At 41.7% G+C, this 19,083-nt stretch overlaps 1 protein-coding gene across 2 annotated transcripts in view; it reads right to left on the bottom strand.

The window, feature by feature from the left end:
• Positions 1–11,440, bottom strand: part of NKD1 (NKD inhibitor of WNT signaling pathway 1) — a 108,684-nt gene extending 97,244 nt beyond the window's left edge. The window contains exons 1-4 of one of the 2 annotated variants that reach the window (XM_052686190.1): positions 11,352–11,440; positions 11,059–11,215; positions 10,886–10,918; positions 10,528–10,688 (exon numbers count right to left, since the gene is read on the bottom strand). In XM_052686190.1, the coding sequence (XP_052542150.1) occupies positions 10,528–10,688; positions 10,886–10,918; positions 11,059–11,083 (219 nt within the window). In that variant the 5' untranslated portion in view covers positions 11,084–11,215; positions 11,352–11,440. The other variant, XM_052686189.1, reaches the window with a different exon arrangement.
• Between the last annotated feature and the right edge of the window lie 7,643 nt (positions 11,441–19,083).

Below are 19,083 nucleotides of genomic sequence, written 5' to 3'. Positions count from 1 at the left end.
CCGGAGCGGCTTCCCCGCAGCCTGTGCCGTCAGACCCAGCACCGGCAGCAGGCCGTGCTGCCACGGCTCCTGGCCCACCGCACAGCACAGCCTCCGCCCTCGTTCCAGCTGAAGTGCTTGCCCATTCCTGGTGCCACTCGATACTGAAACTGATACAGGCTAACTGCAATTCAGAGGGACCAAAGGCATGTCTGCTGGGCTGGGGAAGGAGGAAACCTCACCCTGTCCTTGGGTAGGGCTCCTGCTGATAATAGGAGACGCTCTGACTGTACAGCAGGGCAAGACTCTCTCCTCACTTCAAACATCTCCCTAGAGGCGTGACATTCATATGTTTCTTGACTAACTGTTCTGTTCTTCTCTGTTTTATGAGCTTTCCTATTTTTGTGTCGTATTTCTTCACCCACTGCACAGGCTTCTACAATGGTTGGTGCTGCTGTCAGAAATGCACCTGAGGAGGTCAGATAGCTGCTGTAGAGATGTAAGGGACCTCGCAGACTGTCCGCACAGGACATCACCATTACCCATTACTCACTCACTGGCAAATCTAGGGGACTTCTTGTTGCTGCATCTTCAGATCCTGTCTTTCAGAACAGAGAAAAATCAGCAGAGGCCACAGATTAATTTGCTACAGGATAAGTTGGATTTAGCAGAGGTGTGTTTAGACACCAAAATATGCTCACACGCCAGCAACACTTGCACGACACAGCCTAGCCAGTCCTTTCTGGGTAGCTGCATGCTTTGAAGGACACAGAGCAACACAGGCTTGCCTTACTTAAAGTTTTCATCACAAGGTTTTCGAAAAAAAAAATTTCATTTGGATTTTTTTTTAAATTACATAAAAAAAGACAACCAACCAACAACAGTCAGTTAAGCAGCACATCTGGAAGAAAGTGCAGCATTAAGGCCAGTTACCAAACTGAAATCCATGTAGTGTCAACAAATGTAGTATTCCCAAATACTGGTGTAACGGGGAAGAAGGGGAAAAAAAGCCACGTTGCCATGTCTTAATCCAATAATGGCTGCCTTTCTAAGAGAAGCTCTGTACAACAGGCTAAGGTAGCAACCCGACTCATCACTGCATTAGTTCACACAAAGATTTTTGAAGGCTTTCTACTGAACTATATAGGCTGTTAAAACTATGTAAGCTATTAAAAACAGACTTAGAGTAGAAAAACTTAGAATGAAACCATGGTGTAGTTACAACCACCTGTGTTCTGTAACAAACCAACCTAATAAGATAAAGAATGCCTTCACACAACAAAGATGTACTATTTTAATGGGCATTAAGCATTAAGCTGTGATCTGAAAAGTTTCTCAAAATGTAGTTTTTAATCCTTTCTGCAAAATTACACTGCTAATTACCAGTAGGAATTTAAGTGGCAATACAATGGTGAAAAACTTTTGCAAACCTATCATAAAATGATCAGCTAAATTGCATCTGCAGGAGAAAATACATTACCATTCCACTAGCAACGAAGCTTCAGGAAAGAGACAAGCAGTCTTACCACTTGAGCCTTCTCTGCTCTTCCACAGATGTGGCAATGAATGCAGTTCAAAACCACTGAAAGCAACGAGAAGTTTCCCATCTATTAAAGCAGGGCTTTCACATCAAAACCTAAGTGCTCCAAGAAACATTGCAGAAGTTTTCAAGATGATCTAAACAGACCTACCCAACTGCACTGAGTTACAAACATACCTTTAAAAGAAATGTATTTATAGTATTCTGAAAAACTTCTTTTACATACATATCCACATCAGCACATCAGGAACAAGACCTCGCACATAAGCTTTGCCTAAATAAAAATAGCTTTAGCTGAGATAACCTGTGAAGTTTATCCTCAAAATAAAATTAAATATTCAGGATGGCTAAATGAGGCATAGTTTTTTCCATGGGAAAATATCAAAGTATTATTTATTTTTCTGTAAGTACTTGTTTTGAAAAGCCTTTCCTCCCCACCTGGGCTTCGGCTAAAAGCCACAATCTACATTTAAACAGTGTGCATGCTTTAGAAAACTATCAACCTTTTTTCTTCTTTTTTTTCCCCTTTTTTTTTTTTTTTTTTAGCAGAAGCATATAAAATTATTTGATCCACTTTTCATATAGAAAGTCTAGGGCTGACCATAAAGAAATAGGCAGGCTCCCAGTATAAACTTACCAGGATTACATCAAAGACCTTCCTCCAGGATCTGACGATTGATTTCTTCAATGCTTTTTAGAATTTCTTCCAGGATATTTTGGGTTATTGCCTTAGACCTTGCTCAGCTGGAATGACAGATATTCTGTTTGCTAGACTATGATGTTCTCACTTTATAGGCGAATGAGTGTCTGTAGTTTATACACACGTACACTATGTGAACAGAGAGAGATTGGAAAGTTCACAAGCAAAATTATTATTTATTGTTTCAAAAAGAGTGGCTTATTACTGAAACACTGATACAGGCTTAACCGCAGCATCTTATGCACTACAGAGACTGCTTGTGACTCTGAAGCTTGAGACTGAGGCACTCTAAGCTCTGAGAAAATTCCTGCTCCCCAAAACAGGCACTTGTTCTTTATATCTACTTAATACACACAACTTAAGTAAAGAAGGTAAAATAGCTGTAAAGCTATCTTTTGAAACTAACCTTCTAAGAATTAGAAAAGATTTGTAAGATAGGACAACAGGAAGCAGCTTAGCCCTTATCAGTATCAAATCTTTGGGGAATCAGCCAGAAAAGTCTCTCTGAGGGCAGTGCAACACATTACCCACCATTCTCCTTCCTCCCCCAAGACAAACCTGTCACCTCTGCACCATTCATCATTTGCAACAGAGCACGTATCAAAAGATCCAAGGCTGCTCCCAAATCCCATTTCTCCTGCAAGACAGTACTTTGTTCTGTCACTTCCCTACTGAGTCTATCCCCTTATTTTATGCCTCACAGCATGTGTGGCTGCACCCCAAGATCAAACACCCATGCATGATTTTCTTTCACAGATCTTGAATCACAACGTTATACTTTAATAGGAGCCTCAATGTACTTAATCCTTTTAAAGCTGCCACAGTAATGCCCCCAAATGCATTAAATTCCACCCTACTCACAAAACATAAAGTATTTCTCTGGATGGACAGTGCAGAGAATATTCTGACTGCATGACAACCTATCTCTGAGCTAAAGTTACATACACTGCCAGCATTTGTTAGTCTGAAGCCCAAGGATACATGGCTGAAAAATCAAGGCATGTTAATAGCTCTCTGCTACAATTTTTGCTCAAAACCTTACTGATCTCTTCCCATATTTTAGGAGAAGGTCTCTCATTCTCAGACACCAGTAATACTGAGCCCGTATTTAAATCCAAATTCCATTACAACCAAACACAGGACTGGTAGATGACACTCTGAAGGTATAAGCAGGATATCCTTTCACCATCAGACAAATGAATTTCAGAGTTCCACTGAATTTTCAGAGCGACATGAGATATCAAAGAACATCAAGCTTTCAGAGCTCAGAGAAAAAGCAGAAAAGCTACTTCCCTGAGGAGAGGTATTAATCAACAGCTTCAGATTTAAGCAGCAATTGTTTTACATGCACTTTTGGCAAAAGCCTTGAATCAGGGAAGAGGTGTTTCCTAGCCCTGCTCAGTAGTCTCATATGATCCTTTAGATGCATTTCTACTAGCCTTTACTGACCACTGAGGAGCTCTTGGGCAAGATACAGCACATCAGCCTCTCTGGCATGGTCTTCACAGAAGCAAAAGGATTTACTTCACTGGAAGTTTTAGTAGCCTAAAACAACAGGGATGTTGATCGGGCTGTAATACACAATAGGTCACACCACTTGAACAAGATCAGTGGAACTCAACTTCACAGCTGTTACAGGACCTCTCAAGTACCACATCATTCCCTTCCCAAACATTTTGATTGTATATGACTAAGACAGAATTATTTCTCATGTATCACAGGCCCACCAGGTCACACAAGAAGCACACGGCAGGTATTAGGGAGTGTGCCTGGACACTTAGCTGCAGATATAAGCCTCTCTGAATGTCAAGTCCCATGCAAAGCCAATGGACCAATTCTTACTAAACAATGGACATCAGCTTATGTGACTGTAGTCTAATTGTAAGACGGGATTTTCCTGCTTAAGGAGATACACAGGACTCTCCAGCGCGAAAAAGAATCTCACGCATTCAGAACTGTTATTTCTATTCAGCAAATTATGGGATACGAGATTTGCCAAATGACTGATGGCAATAAAATCGCATGTTTGCCAACAGCAGATACAATGTATAGCCACATGTCTGGAAGAGAAAGGAGGACAGCAGCAGCTGAACACATACAGGCCTCCGCACTTAGGTTGTGCAGTAGCAATAGTATCCAGCCCCGCACAGAGCTTTCAGCACAGCTAACGCCCCTGGTGTTCCACCACTGCAAGACAAGCATCATGAGATACTCCAATACAAACATGCTTTGCTCAGAAATCAGACATAATGAAGATTTTGCATTTGGAACCTGGCTAATAATTCTTGAATGGAGTACAGTCCAGCTCAATCTCCCATAGCAGTAGTTACTCTGCAGGAATAAATATAAGCTTAGTTCTGCTGCCAATGTTGGCAGATATGACTAAATAAATTCCTGGGGAAAATTCTGCTTGACTATTTCTTCCCATTATTATTTTTTTTTTTTTAAACTAAACCTATACCTCATTTTCCATAGAAGATATCTATAAATATCACAGTCTGAAAATTCCCATCTGACTCCTCAGACCAGTATAATAACAAACTAGAAAAGGGCTTAGTTACCAAGAAGTACTGCAAATATTTTACACATTTCGACATCTAGTATTTACTCTCAATTATGCTATGATACTGACATTCACAAAGCAAAATTCATCCAGGAGGATTTCCAGAAAGGCCAACATCTGCAGCAGGGAAAAGAATGTTCCATTTTGATTTAAATACAATCACTGAACAATTATCTTCCCAACTTTGGAAAATGCTATCTTTGTTACAAAGTTTCAGTACTCAAGAGACTTCTCTCTAGGCTGTTCCCACCCCAACCCAAAAGGAACCATAAAAGTCAACGAAGATGCTCTTCTGAAGGGTGCCTACAAACACCCACTTACAGAGCTCCTCCTGGGTTTTATTACAGATCTCACAAAGCTTACTGAAAAACCTTACGTTAATGAACGCTGCTGTAAGGAACATTGCCATATGTCAACAATCGTGCTACAAATTTCCCCTTCTTGTTATAAGTAAAATTTTAATACAACGTCTGGATTAAATTACTTACATTTAAGTCACTACATAATATATCATTGTTACTTTTTGTCCTAATTTACCGAAAATTTACTCCATGATGAAGGTCTTCCCATTCAGAGAGATTCAAGTTTCACTGAACCCGGAGGGACTACCAGCAGCCCAACAGAGCGCCATGGCGCATCACCAAGGTGAGGACTTCACCCAGCTTCTAGATAAAGCTGCTTTAATCAGATTGTTTGCAGAAGCTTCACGAATTATTCAGCTTTCCAATCAACATCTCAAAGATGCACTGCGTTAAATCTAAAACATCTATAAAACAAGCCCTGATGATACACGCTGCCTTCCATGCAGTTCTTCCATACGGCTCAAGCAAAGTCAACTTCTAATTTCATAACACAAAATATTTAATTTATCCTTTTCTTCATATGTCAATTTAACCTCCGGCACATAACTTTGAAACCGTGAAAGGATGTCTAACACTTTCCATATGGCAACTGAATTGTGGCTTTTAATTGCACCAACTGGTATCATTCAAGGATAATTCCCTTGGAATCCAGCTTTCTGCTACAATATTGGCCAATTCACTAATCTCATCACCATGGCACTAATACTTTCAGAGCTGTCAAGATAGACTATGTGCACCACTAATTAAATTATCTGGGTTTGTTGGCACCAAATTATAACACTAAATAAGATTCTGCCTCTCTATCTTCCAATACCAAGTTTGGCAATTTTATTTTAAATACCATACACATAACATTTTATGTATCAAAATATTTTTTCTGTCATGTAAATACATAGCTTGGCTGAGTTCTAAACCTCTCAGTCCATACAAGTAATTATTTATACAATACTGCCACTAGTGTACTTGAAAGTATTTCAGTTTAAAAGATCATCTCAAGCCATCACACAAGGTAGCACCTTAGGAAATTTGTAACTGATCTTATTACCATACTAGCAAGAAGAGAGTTCTTCAAATGTCATTCTATCCATAAAATGAACCCAAAAGCAGTGCTACAATTAAATCTTTCACTTCAGCAGCCTTTAAGATCATAGAGTTTATACAGGCCACAAAAAGTCTCATTTCTGCTTATTATTTTCACTTTGGATGCGTACTCTATCCAGCTGCACCTCTCATAAGGCTATCCATTTTTACATACACAAACACTATCTAACAGTGGGGAATTAGGAAGAACTTTTTTTCTAAAATTAATGAAGGACCATGCAAGAAGAACAGTAAAGCTGAGACTGGCCCCTAGTCCCCCATTAGTCACGCGAGGAACATCCATTAATGTCAGTGGCAGTTAGAGGCATAGAACAAATGGAGAACAAGCCCCAACTGAGAAACAGCGATATGCCTCAGCATTTCCCACTGCATCAACCCCAGAGCAGATAGTCAACTCTAACTAATATCAATAAAGTTAGAACTGAGGATCACTAGCACCAAGCAGTCCTTTACTGCAGAAATGGTAAGCCAAAGGCTTTCCTATTTCACCTGAAATTGTTACTTGCTACTTGGCTCACTGTGAGCTGGTTTGAAATTTAATTAAAAACAAGTTTTTTTTTTCCAGTCCCAAATACTGATTTCAATGAGATGCACAACCAAAAAACTGCCAAATGTCATATGGCTTTGAAGATAAAAATAAATTGAACTAAGCAATGTCATATTTAACATTTTCCCCTCTAGCACAGAACTACTTCTCAGTTAAATAAATAAATACATGTATATTTGCAAACAATGTTGATCTCCAGAAATGGTTTGCAAAAATAAACATGCTGAATAAATTTAAACTTAAGAATTATACAGGATAATCCACAGTGCCAGAAAACCTCTCAATCTCCAGGCACAAGTTAACTCATTCATAAAGCAGCAAAAGAAGTGCATTCACTTGCTCTAACAGATCTACCACTCCAGTGGTTTTAATTAGCTTTGAAAATAGAATCTGACTCTCTTCATGGATGCAACAAAATTCCTCTTTAATTCTCTGTGATGGAGAATGAAAAGGGTGTGGCCAGCCCTCAGCCTCCTCAGTAATTAAAACACTTAGAGCAGAGCAGCCCCTGCTGGGCGGGTGGCAATGGCTTAATTAGCCCAGAGCAGAAAGTTGTTTACACACCAGAAACGCACATGTTAAATACACTCCCCTCTCTGGATTCATGCCTTCACCCAACAATTTACCACTATGAGATCAATCTCAGATGACAGATGCAGTTTGCAATAGCTGGACACTGATTACTCATATCACAGTGAATTCGTGCTGGGGAGAAATATATCAGATGAGGGAAGTCTTCTCCAACCAAGAAAACTCAAACCTTCAGTTCAGGAAGGTAACAAGTACTGCATGCTGAAGCCCCTACTTGTGTCAAACGCTCTGTGACCAAACTGACAAAGACTTGCCCTCCACAAATTTTTCGTGAGAGTCATCCATGCAAATTAAATCGGACTAGAGAGGAACACAAATGAAATTTCATTGCTTTCCTATGTTAGTCATTCATTACTCTTTTAAAAGGCTACATGAATCTTCCTGTACTTCAGGGTCATCTCCTCTGGATGACGAATTTAAGTGAAACAATTCAGTGTCTCTGTTCTTGAGGGAACCAGTCTTTCAACTCCAACCAACACAGAATTTTTGGCCTATATGGGGTAGCATACATCAAATTTCACTATCATATTCAAGCTCTAATCAAAATGAGCCAAATCATCAGTTTCAAATATGGAAGCAACTCAGCATTGTGTTTTCCATCAACAGCTCTTTGGAACTACACTGGATTTCACCAAATAGGTGAAATGCTCACGAAATCTTCATCAACGAACATCTGGTTAAGGACTCCTAAAAGGAAAATTATTTCCAGGACCACTGTTGGTTTTCTTATTGGTTTTTGTTTGTTTGTTGTTTAAACTCAAGTTAATGTTTCTCTTGCTGCAAATATTTTCATTGGTGTTTGATCTAATTCTTTCTGCCATAAATCACAGAAGTGGCAATTAAGATCTATTTCAGGGGAAAGAAGTTCTAAAGAGAAACCAAGTTTTCCAGTCATGACAATAGAGCTGTTCCATTCCACGGAGTCTTACAAGCTAATTGAACATTTTTAAGAGGAGTTTTGAAGCAGTAAGCAGAACCCTTGGCTGATTCAAGAGCAACTACACTATGTTACTGAGGGAACACACAGTGCCACCAGAAGCGACTAGTAGCCTTCCTACACCTAGAGGTGAACGGAGAACCAAGAAGTTAGGCAACAATCCACTTTGAATCTTGGTATAATTATATAAGAGATCAAAGACATCTTAGAAGAGAAACAGTTGTGCAGTCTCATTTACGGAGTCAACAGCTCCATAATCCTTGTCAAAGACTGTACATATGGCACATCTGTTTCCAATGTAGGATTAGAAATGCATCCTTCCATATTACTAAAAGTTCGTATTTTAAAAGAACTTCAGTGAAGCTGTCACAGTGTGACTGTGATAGGATGACAAATGAACTGAATCAATTAGCAGGCCATATATGCATGCAGATAGAATCAAATATATTAGCCAATAAATTCCCAATATTTTTAAACATCCTGAAACAGCTTTATCAGGATGACAGTAAAAAGCCTCATGGGAACAGAACTTTTAAACCTATTTACAGTTTTATAATGTAGTAAAAAATACAGGCTAATTTTTAGTTAATGGCCTGCTAATTGCTGAGCTATCCTGAGGACAACTCGGGATACTTCGCTCTACTGTCATTCCAGCTGAGCAGACTTCACAGAACTAAAGTTTTCTAAATACCAAAGTATACTTATTATCAAAGATTTTTTTTTTCCAGAAAGCAAACTACTCTCATGAAATACATTCTCATTCTCAAAGCTGAAGTCAGCAATTTAGACGTTTATATTTTAAAACCGTGTTTAGTTTGGTGAGTTCAACTTTCTTTCCAAGAAAACGAGCATGTGAGTGGTAGAACACATCTGAAAAACCTGACTTTCAAAAATGAGGATGATGAAAGATAACTTAAAAGCACATTTTAACTCTTTGCAGCTGTATCACATATGTATGCACCATTACTAATGTCAACATACAGTCTCCAAGTAAAATACAATGGAAATCACTAAAACCAAACAGCTGCAAGGTGAACACCAAGCAAAGCGATCAAGTTCATCATCTACAAGCACTTATTGATATAAGGGCTATCCTACCCTCCTCACCTCGCTTCCAGTGATTCCCAAACAATTCAGCCTCCTCTATATACAATACTGAAGAAATCTAAAGAGTTATCAGCTTTTTCCACTCTACGCATCATCCATGCAATTCAAGACCACACCTAACATGAAGTCTGCCTCATCTCTTCTCCAGTTCACAAGTCATTTTTTACCTCTCTCTCCTTCCCCCAGAAAGAAGAAATGCAGACTTCTGACATTAAAAGTAGTGGCTAACAATGTAGTGAGTCTGCTGGAGGTCTGGTGGCCCTGCTTTACTTGTGCTCTCAAAGCCACATTCCTTGCTGAGAAGCACAGATTCCAATCTCCCCATCTCTCAGGTTACTTTTCCATCGATGCATCTTTCAGTGTTCGATCCAGATCTCATGGAAGTCAATGGGAGTCTTTCAGTGAACATCAATAAATTCTGGATCATACCTTGAAATCATACTATGAGGACCATACTGAGCACAACTGCCTTTGTTCATCTGTTCATCTCCCATCATGCCTTTTTGTTTAAAGGGACAAGCAAACAAAAAGATCAACAAATAGCTTAAACATTTCCTCCAGTGCAGCTTTACATAAGAGAACTGGAGGAAAGAGAAGGCTGGAAAACAACCAGCATGTGATAACAACCAGGACAAGTGACGTGTGCCCCACACTAACAGCACAGAGCAAGTAAATAACAATAAACTCGCAGGGAACATCTCCTTTCCAGAAGTGCTCTGCCAAATCGTGGCAAACTTGCGCATCAATCCGGGTACACAAGCTTGCACACACTGGGTACTGGCTTCTCTCCAGCGATTCTCTGTTCATTCCCGTTTGTGATGGGTTTTGTTCCAATCGTGCCACCCAGACACTGGCAGACAGGTCCCCACCTACTCCCCTGGCTTTTGTACCAGCACCAAGTTTGCTCCGCAGCTCCCAACTTCATCAAAGGACAGATGGAAACCACCCACGAGGCAGCCCCTGGAGCAGCACTATGGTAAAGCAACCCCTGCGTTCGCACAACCGGCCCTCGGGAAGGAGAGAGAGATGGAGAAAGAGCTTTTGGTTTCCCCCGTTTCAGAAAGAAGAAAGGAGGGGGCGCAGCCAGGAAGCTGACATACCCTGCCGCTGGAGAGCCCGCAAGCAGCCCGGTGCTGGCAGCCTTGAAGTCCCGAGCTGCTGCCTCCGCTGCTGCTGCCGCTGCCCCCGGAGTATTTCTGCTTCACCATCCAGTCCTCCAGCCCTTTGCGAGCCAGAGAGGCGTTCACCGCAAAACTATCACCTAGAAAAGAGGAGACAATGCCGCCGCTGAGCCGCCCGCACAGCCCGGCCGGCCCGGGGAGCCCGCAGCGGGAGCGGGACCGGAGCGGGCGGGCAGAGCGCGGCGGAAAGTTGGGGAGAGGGCAGCGGCCGGGGGCAGCCGCGGGGACGGGCATGGAAAGGCGGTGAAAGTTACTAGCAGCGAGCAGCCATCCCTACCTTCCGGACTTTCCCTGGGTTTACAAACGGCGGCTAGGCAGATCCAGAGGAAAGTGTGTGAGGGAAATAATAAAGGGAGATCGTTAGACACCAGTATAAAATCACAGCAACAAACCAAGTAAAATCCGAATAAGGGGAAAGGACTGAGGAAGTAGCAAGTGAAAGGAACTAACCATGCTTCGAGTGAAGTTTCCCCATTTCTCTGCATTGATCTGCAATTACGATTCATTTGACTGCTTTCGGTAGGGTCAGGTTCTGTTGTCGTTCTTATTTTTGTAGCTGTATAAAATCCCAGCGTGTTTAGAAATCCATGTGCTCCGCTTCTCCCTGCTAAAGCACAAGCAAGAGCAAATCTCAGCTCCCTCCTGCAGCACGGTCCGGCGTCCCCCTCTCAGCTCCAGCCTTCCTCCTCTCTCCTCTCTTTCCCAAAGACAGAGGCGGTTACAAAAGACCTTACTTCACCCACCGGGGAACATGATTGACACCTCATTGAGATTAGACCACTTGCAGGCAGCCTCCGCCTTCCCATTGGGCCGCGGCGGTACATGAAAGGGACGAGCGAGCCTTTTGGAGGCTCCCAAAAAAAAAAAAAAAAAAAAAAAAAAAAAAAAAAAAAAAAGGAAAGAAAGGGGAAAAAAAAAAAAAATAAAAACGAGCAGCCGGGCGCGTTTCACTTCCAGCCGGCACACAGGCGGCGGGGCCGGCCCGCCCCGCTCCCCGCGCAGCCCCCGGGCACGCAGCTCTGCGCCCCGAGCCCCGCCGCCAGCGGGCCCGGCCCGGCCGGCAGCGCCGCCCCCCGCCGGCTGCGGGCAGCCCCGGCCGCTCCCCGCCGGCAGCAGCGCCCGGGCACGCCGCTGGTTGTCCCCTTCGCTCCCGGCGCTGGGCGGAGGGAGCCGGACACGGAGCTCGTGCTGGGATCGCAGCGCCTGGCAGCGCCCCCGGGATTCGGGTGCGGGATTCCTGTCCCTGCTTGGCGGGAGCTCGGTTACGGAGAAAGCCAGCGTGTCTGGAAAAGCAGTTACTCTATTGACTTGGTCCTGCAAACTGTTTTCCACAGACATCTTTGCTCGCGGAAGTGATCCGGCTGAAGTACCTCGTCATGCCAAAAGGCAGTTTTGGGGGTCGGATATGCAGCCGCTTCTGAGAGATTCAAAACGTTTGCAGTAGGAAGACAAAAGACTGCATGGCTTTGCTTTTTTCTTAATTTTAATCGAGTATATGAGACTTAAAGAGCATTTCCTCTTCCGTTCCAGTTTATGAATGGCATATTTTTTTAAGCATATAGTAAACTAAAAGGCTACTTGGTGCTTTAAAAAGAATTCTCACAGTCATTAAAAATTTGTTTCCTTCCTCTGGCTGGTCATTATTTTTCTCTTTATGAAAATCACATCTCCCTTGAGATCCTTCTAGTTGAACTAGGAAAGATAAAAGGGAACAAGGAGAGTGTGTAGTAGATTCAAAACAAGAAAAAATCAAGGCTTCTGAGAATTTCACTCAAGGAACTACTGGTGAAGCTATGTAGGGATTGACCCAGATGGACTTGGTCCAAAGCTTCAAGGCCACATCTGTGCTTTAAAACCCATACGTTTCAAACACAGGCAGGAAGAAGTTAGACTTGGGAGCTCATCTGATCTGGAGATTCAAAGCATATGGAGTAATGCTTCTGCATGGGATTGGGATGGGGAGAGGAGGGTCAGGCTCAGAGCACATTTTTAGAAGAAATTCCAAAGCACATGGATGTGGTGAAGGGCTGGTATGAAGCAACTGTGCAACACAGCCATTGGAAAGCCATTACATGAGCTATGTGATGCCAAATTGTTCTTGGGATGACTGCAAAGTCATTCCTCACATTATTTCAACTATTTATCAGTCTAGCAAAGAAAACACTCGCGTTGTGAAATGCAGCCATTGCAACAGCATCAATTGCCTGTCAAATAACTAATAGCATGCATCTTTTGAATTTCTTTCTTTTTTATGTATTTTAATAATTTATTTGGCCCATTTTTTATGTTGTGTATTTAAAGTGACATATTTGTTCCTTTGAAGATTTTGGGGAGGAGAAGGAGGGAAAGAAAGATTTAGATGAAGCAGACTCCTTGGGGCATCAGCTCACCTAGACAGTGAAAACTTGTAAAAAACTCTCTGATGGATATTAAGACATTTGAAATTGTAACCCTCGTTTTATTTCTTCCTCAGCTCAGTCTCTTGAATATCCTTTTGTTTACTTAATCAGCAAACATTTTATTTGGGTTATCATTTATCTTCACTATTTACAAGAAACAGAAGATACCTCTGTGGATTTGCCCCCCAAGATAATATGGCCTTATTAATTTCTTTTGTGAAATAGTGCCTCCATCATCCAGCTCAACTGGACCTCAGAAATGTCACAAGTTTCAGCCCAGCATGCTGGGGAAAGAGCCCCCACCTTCACGGAGAGTACAGAGGGCCTCTTGTGTCACCTCTCCATAGACCAAGGAACGTGTGTTTGTACCACCGTCACTGTTGATTCATATTGCTTTCATACATGCAACATTGCCTAGATCTTAAAGTAAGCCCTTCTCAATTACAATCAATAATGTACCCTGCAAAAACAAGAGCAAACCTGACCCCAAAATCCCCAACTTCACTCACAGTCTGAGCATCCAGTGTGTCCTTGGTCGTGATGCTCAAGTGCAGGAACAATGAGACGCGGACCCCTAACTTTTTGTGGAGCAGGAATCACAGATGTAGGAAGTTTCCTTCTACATGGGAAAGTCTCAGCTACACTTAAAGGGACAAATCTTGAGATTCTGGGTATGTCTTTGATCAGACAAATTCTGGTTGATTTCAGGAGGCATTATAATGGTGTAACAACTGAAAAGGGACCTCAGGAGTTGGCTCAGTAGAATCATAATGATCCTCAAAACTACAGACTTCGAGGCACACAAAGCCTTTTGTTTTTCCTTCCATGGAGCCAGAAGTGTGTTAAGTAGTGACGTCTAGTAAAATATCAGAGTAAAGTACACCATTCATAAAACTGCACGGATGATTAAAGGGTCTCTAATTCAACCCAGTGACCCCAATGGAATTTTTAAAGTTTGAAAGCCATGACGTAGAGTATTATTCATTGCCCTTTCATTAGTGCTGACTACGCTCTAATTTTTCAGAGGATGGAAAACCTTTTTGAATCTTGTTATAAAACAATCTGATTGATAGGAAACAAATGTATCCTACCAAGAAACTACCAAGTGAATAAGACCACTCTGGGAATTAATTTCCAATATTCAGTGGCATAGTGAAATTAATGACAAAACTTGCAATAGCAAGACTTATCATTTGCTAGATTAAGAGGATCTCTGTACTACTGAACTACTGAAGGTTGCTTTGATGTCCAGCAAAGAATAGGGACTCATCTAGAGCTCCCATCTGCACAGTGATATTAGACCAAAAAAAAAAAAAAAAAAAGTCTAGTTTGACTCTTTATTTGTGCATTAGCTACAGAGGAAAGGGCAAAAAAAACAAATGCTGATCTAGTATATGGTGATTAAAGTAAACTAGCATGTAAAAGATTCAGATTCAACATGTGCATGAAGACAACAGAGCATGGCATAAGGCTACCTGAAAACAAGTGTCCTAAAGCAGTTGTTCAGAGGCTACGGTAGAAATACTGTACAGCACACTAATCGTGTACCTGCCCTTGGACTGGTAAATTTAGTTGGAGAACACATAGGAATCCTACACTAGCCTATCACAGGAAATTAGTCCCAAATAGCTGACAGGACTCACCTCCTCATTAGGAAGACCTAAATGGTAAGCTTGGAAAATCCCTGTGGCCAGCAAGAAGACTGAGCCTTGCCCAGCATACAAGCTATGTGCCATAGGCACTGCTGGCAGTGTTCAGGCTCTGTTGGTGCTGAGGTGGGGTAGCAATGCTGCATCCTTCTGCCATGACACTGCTTGCTTTAAGGGGGAGGGCAAATACAAAGAGCAGCTGTCTGAGTAACAGGGTCAGGAGTAGGATAGTGCTTTCCAGTTCTTCGGCTTCACCTCCCTTTTTTTTCCCTCTCTAGCCAGGCTCCCATCCAACTGAAGCTGTGGGAAATCTGACATTGGATTTCCTAAGTCTCAGATGTGTGTTGTCCTCTTCCACTTGGATGTGTCATGCAGGCCCTGCTAGACTACCTGTGCTTCTTATAAAGGAAAAAAAGGGTTTGTAATTCTCCAAAAATTGTACACAGAGGCAGTAATGTGCAAACAGTGCTGCTCTTCCACTGTGTTAAGTAATCACCATCTATATTTTGCAGAAATGTTTTGATAAAGGGTTGCTTAGTTGTGAAGGAGAAAATGAACTGATTTTTGTGCTTTCAGCACCATTGTCTGGGACGAGATGAAATATAAGTTGGAAGATTTTGGGGATTCGTTTGATATAGAATTTTGATCTCCGTTGTTCTCAAAATCATGAGGCACAAATCCCACTCAACCACCATTTCAGCCACCTTCTGATTAGTTTCTTTTCTTACTCCATGAACAAATAATTGCTCACAGCAATGACACCTCTTCAATGATTGCATCAGATGATTTCCTGCTGTTAATGCACTTAAGGGTCACAATCCTGGCACTGCAGGTACAACGGATCCGTTTAATAACATTTAAATTTTGGGAGTGACCATATGAGTGCTTTGATTGCTCGTTCCTAAGATGGTATGCCTGTCAAAAGACACTTCCAGCTTTGGGGTCTTTGCCTTTGGTACCTAAAGTCTTGGCAGTTTTTTCAGCACTTTTGCCTCAGGCTTTTTTGCCGTCTGGCATGTCAGCACCTACTAGCTTTAGCAACTTTGCAGCCTTGGCTTACTGCTTCAAAGCTTTGGCATGAGCATGCACTGTGGCATCTTTTCAACTCCAAACCTACTTGCTTCACAGGTTTTCTTTGTGTTTTTTTTTCAGGATGTCAGCAACTGCCCTGACCCTAGGGAGGAAGAAAGACTGATCAGCAAGTTCAAACAGTGTCTGTGCAGCAGAAAGATGTCTATCACAAATGAGCAGATTCACTCACTACATCACTTGCTGAGGAGGGAGGGATTCTGCGCAAGGGTGCCAGATATCATTGTACATGCCTAGGTACCATGAGAAGTTTTTCCAGGCCTTCTTTAAGATTATATTTGTACTTCTTCTGAAAGCCTGCAATGATGGGATAGAGAAATCTCTGGCAAATTTCGTCGTTAAAAAGCTATGTCCATACTACTGTGGATCCATCAAAGTTTTTACTCTTTCACTTGCCTTCAAAGCTGATAAAATACACCATGTGGAGAGAGCTGTCGTGTTTAATAAATAAGATGCTTCCCAAGATGATGACCAGAAGAATGGCTAGATATCCTTTGTACCACCTGCACTAAATCCTCCTTTCAGGTAGTACCACTTCTTTGAATTGCATTCAGGAATCTAAAATCTTCAGATGGAAGAATACACAGCGATGAGGGGTGTTTAGGCTCATGCCAGCTTCGTCTTTGTTCTCGCTACCTATTACTGTGGAAGCCCCCATCAGCTACTGCCTTCATTGAAGACCTGAGTGTTGGCAGAGCTAGAAGACCGTTCTGTTAGAAATGCTCTGTCATTGTGAACTGGTAACTGTCACCAGTTACTGTGCCTGGTTCTGTCCTGCAAATTTTCTTTCAAATGACTTTGCCCGTCCAATTCCATAAACCAGACTTCAGCTCATCAGAAAATTGGAAGATGGAAAAAAAACCCCAACACTGAATAAAGTCTAATAACAGTGAGACTAATGCTATGAGATCTCTTTCTAATGCTTTCCTAGCAATTTGTGAGATCTTTCAGTAGATTTTAATAGATCTAGAAATGCCTTTGACCTGGAATCTGACTGGAAAAGCCACCAGAAAGAATTCAAAGATTGAACAGAATTACAGGATTTTTTCTGTCAAGTTTCCCCAAGGAAAACGCAGTTCTTTCCCAAATAAAATGGACTTACAGTTTACTTACAAATCTGAAACACTGTGGATGTCCTTCATTAAAAAAAGGCAATCCTTGATCTATTTTGAAGTGTAATTTTTCTGCAGGATTTTTCCAGTGGGTATTTTGATATTAAATAAAAGCTGCTAACAACTATAACAATATAGAGAGAAAGTGGAAAAATAACTTTAGCCGACATTGTGTACAGTATGCTACACATAAAAAGAAAAGAATCAATGTGAAAAGTAGTGCCATGACTTCAATAATCAGAACCTTTCCTTTAGCATCTAAGAAATGACAAGTGAGAAAGTTTTAATATAGGAGAGGATTTTTATTTGCATTTCTTAACAATAAGGGTAGTTTATACTCCACCTGGTGTCTTTTCTCACATCATCTTTTATGGGCTTCTCTCAGTGACAAGTACCTTTGTACAAAGGTTTCCCCCCTCCTCCCCCTTCCCTGGTTCTAACTCTAGCAGGCTTCAGCATAGAAGCACAATGGGAGCATTGAAAGGAAGACAGTGGGACACCTCCTTTGATCTTGTGTTCTAATAACTTGTGTATGTTTGTGTCCAAAAACAATGTTCCAAAGCTTTTCTCGTGAGGGCTGCGGCTGCTGCCAAATGAAAAGAACGCTCATCGCAGGGGTGGTGGAACAGTTAAACTGTATTCAGGACAGGAAAGTACTGGCCAGTAATGTAAACAGCAGACTGTAAACTCTGCTAAATGCTTTGATGACTGAAGAGATCCCCTCTCCTGACAGCTGACAACACAGACAGTGTAGATCTGCTCAAAGCATGGCACAGAGGGTCACCATTAAATCATACAGTTCCCTATTACTTTCCATGTCCATTCTAGAGGATGCTCTACCTGTGGACAAAACAAATGTGTCTTGTATTAGAGCAAATGGCTACAGTCAAGCAAGCCAGCTGAGCTCCTCCTCTCCAGTGCTGCTTGCTGAATGTTCTGTAGTTTTTAAACCACAAAAAGCTGGATATTTGCTTTCAGTTTTTCATTTTGTTACTTGCTGATAAGGTCTAGAAAAATAACCCACAAAAGAACAAAACAGGACCAGTCAGAACCTTACAGACAGACAGAGAGAGCACCAGAGCCACAGCTACAGAGGAGCAGAGGAAAAAGTTGCTTGATCAGAGTCTATTGTTTCCAGTCATGTCCTGGTAAAGTCTTATAAACCTCATCACACACTGACACAGCTGTGAACTTTGAAAAGAGAAGGTAAGAACCAGTATCTGTAGCTATATTTTGTATTTAGGTTCCATCTCTGGAAAGAAGATTTGAAACTACAGATTTTGCCAGATAACAAAGCCTGATTTTCAGTATGATAGCTTTGGGAAAATTCTTTCATGTAACGTGAAAAGCTTGGATTCAGCAGGCATTGGTTTGGTGTAGCACCTCTGTGTTTGTTTTGCTTGCTGTTTTTTTTTTTAATAAGCACAAGTTTGTTTGAGTTCTGTTGCTATACAAAGCAGCATTTATAAATAGAGCAGTGTAATAAGTATTAAAGGTAATAAATATCTGAAAAAGATAAAAATATTAGTAAAACTATCTTCCACACTGCATGAATTACAATTCCAAAGTGTTTTGGCAAGCTCACTCATAACCATATTGAACTGGGAAGGAAGACTTTAACCAAAGATCGCACCTGGAGCACCACGTCAGTGCACAAACCTGGTAATGGTAGATTGCTGCATGCTGCAAGTATTTTGTCAACCTAAAATACAAAAGAAAGCCTTCTTCTGAACATTATAACATGGCAAAACAAACCTTCAGGTCTATTTTTAAGTTGCTTACACACTGCATCTTTGGTTACTACTGATTTTCAATGTGAGGCAGCACACACCCAGCAAGAGCCAGAGGTGAGGGCAGCAGCCAGGCTCTGCTCAGGTACGAGCACTTCTGCCACTCTGGATGCAGAACAGACTCTGGCTGCCAGCAACCGACAGACATTGTTGGTGGTGAATTACATGTGATTTAAGCAGAAAAGATCTGCATTTTTAAGTGCAGGTTTTCTATAAACTCACACAAGGGGCTCAGCATGGGCGCAGCCTGCCGCTGCTGTGCAATTGGCTGTAGCCTCATGCCAGATGTGCACCTGCAGTGGTAGAGAGCTGCCCAGCACCACATGAATGCATGTTCCAGGTGTTGAGACACACAGACTGAACTCTGTGTCTCCCCCTGGGTGTGTTGAATCCCTCACAAAGAAAACAAAACAAATCCCTGATGCAGTGAATCACA

The sequence above is a fragment of the Tympanuchus pallidicinctus genome, unplaced genomic scaffold (assembly GCF_026119805.1).
Source record: "Tympanuchus pallidicinctus isolate F22 unplaced genomic scaffold, pur_lepc_1.0 scaffold22, whole genome shotgun sequence".
Classification (NCBI taxonomy): domain Eukaryota; kingdom Metazoa; phylum Chordata; class Aves; order Galliformes; family Phasianidae; genus Tympanuchus; species Tympanuchus pallidicinctus.
The sequence above is the reverse complement of the archived record's forward strand: the minus strand, read 5'-3'. Positions and strand labels throughout refer to the sequence as shown.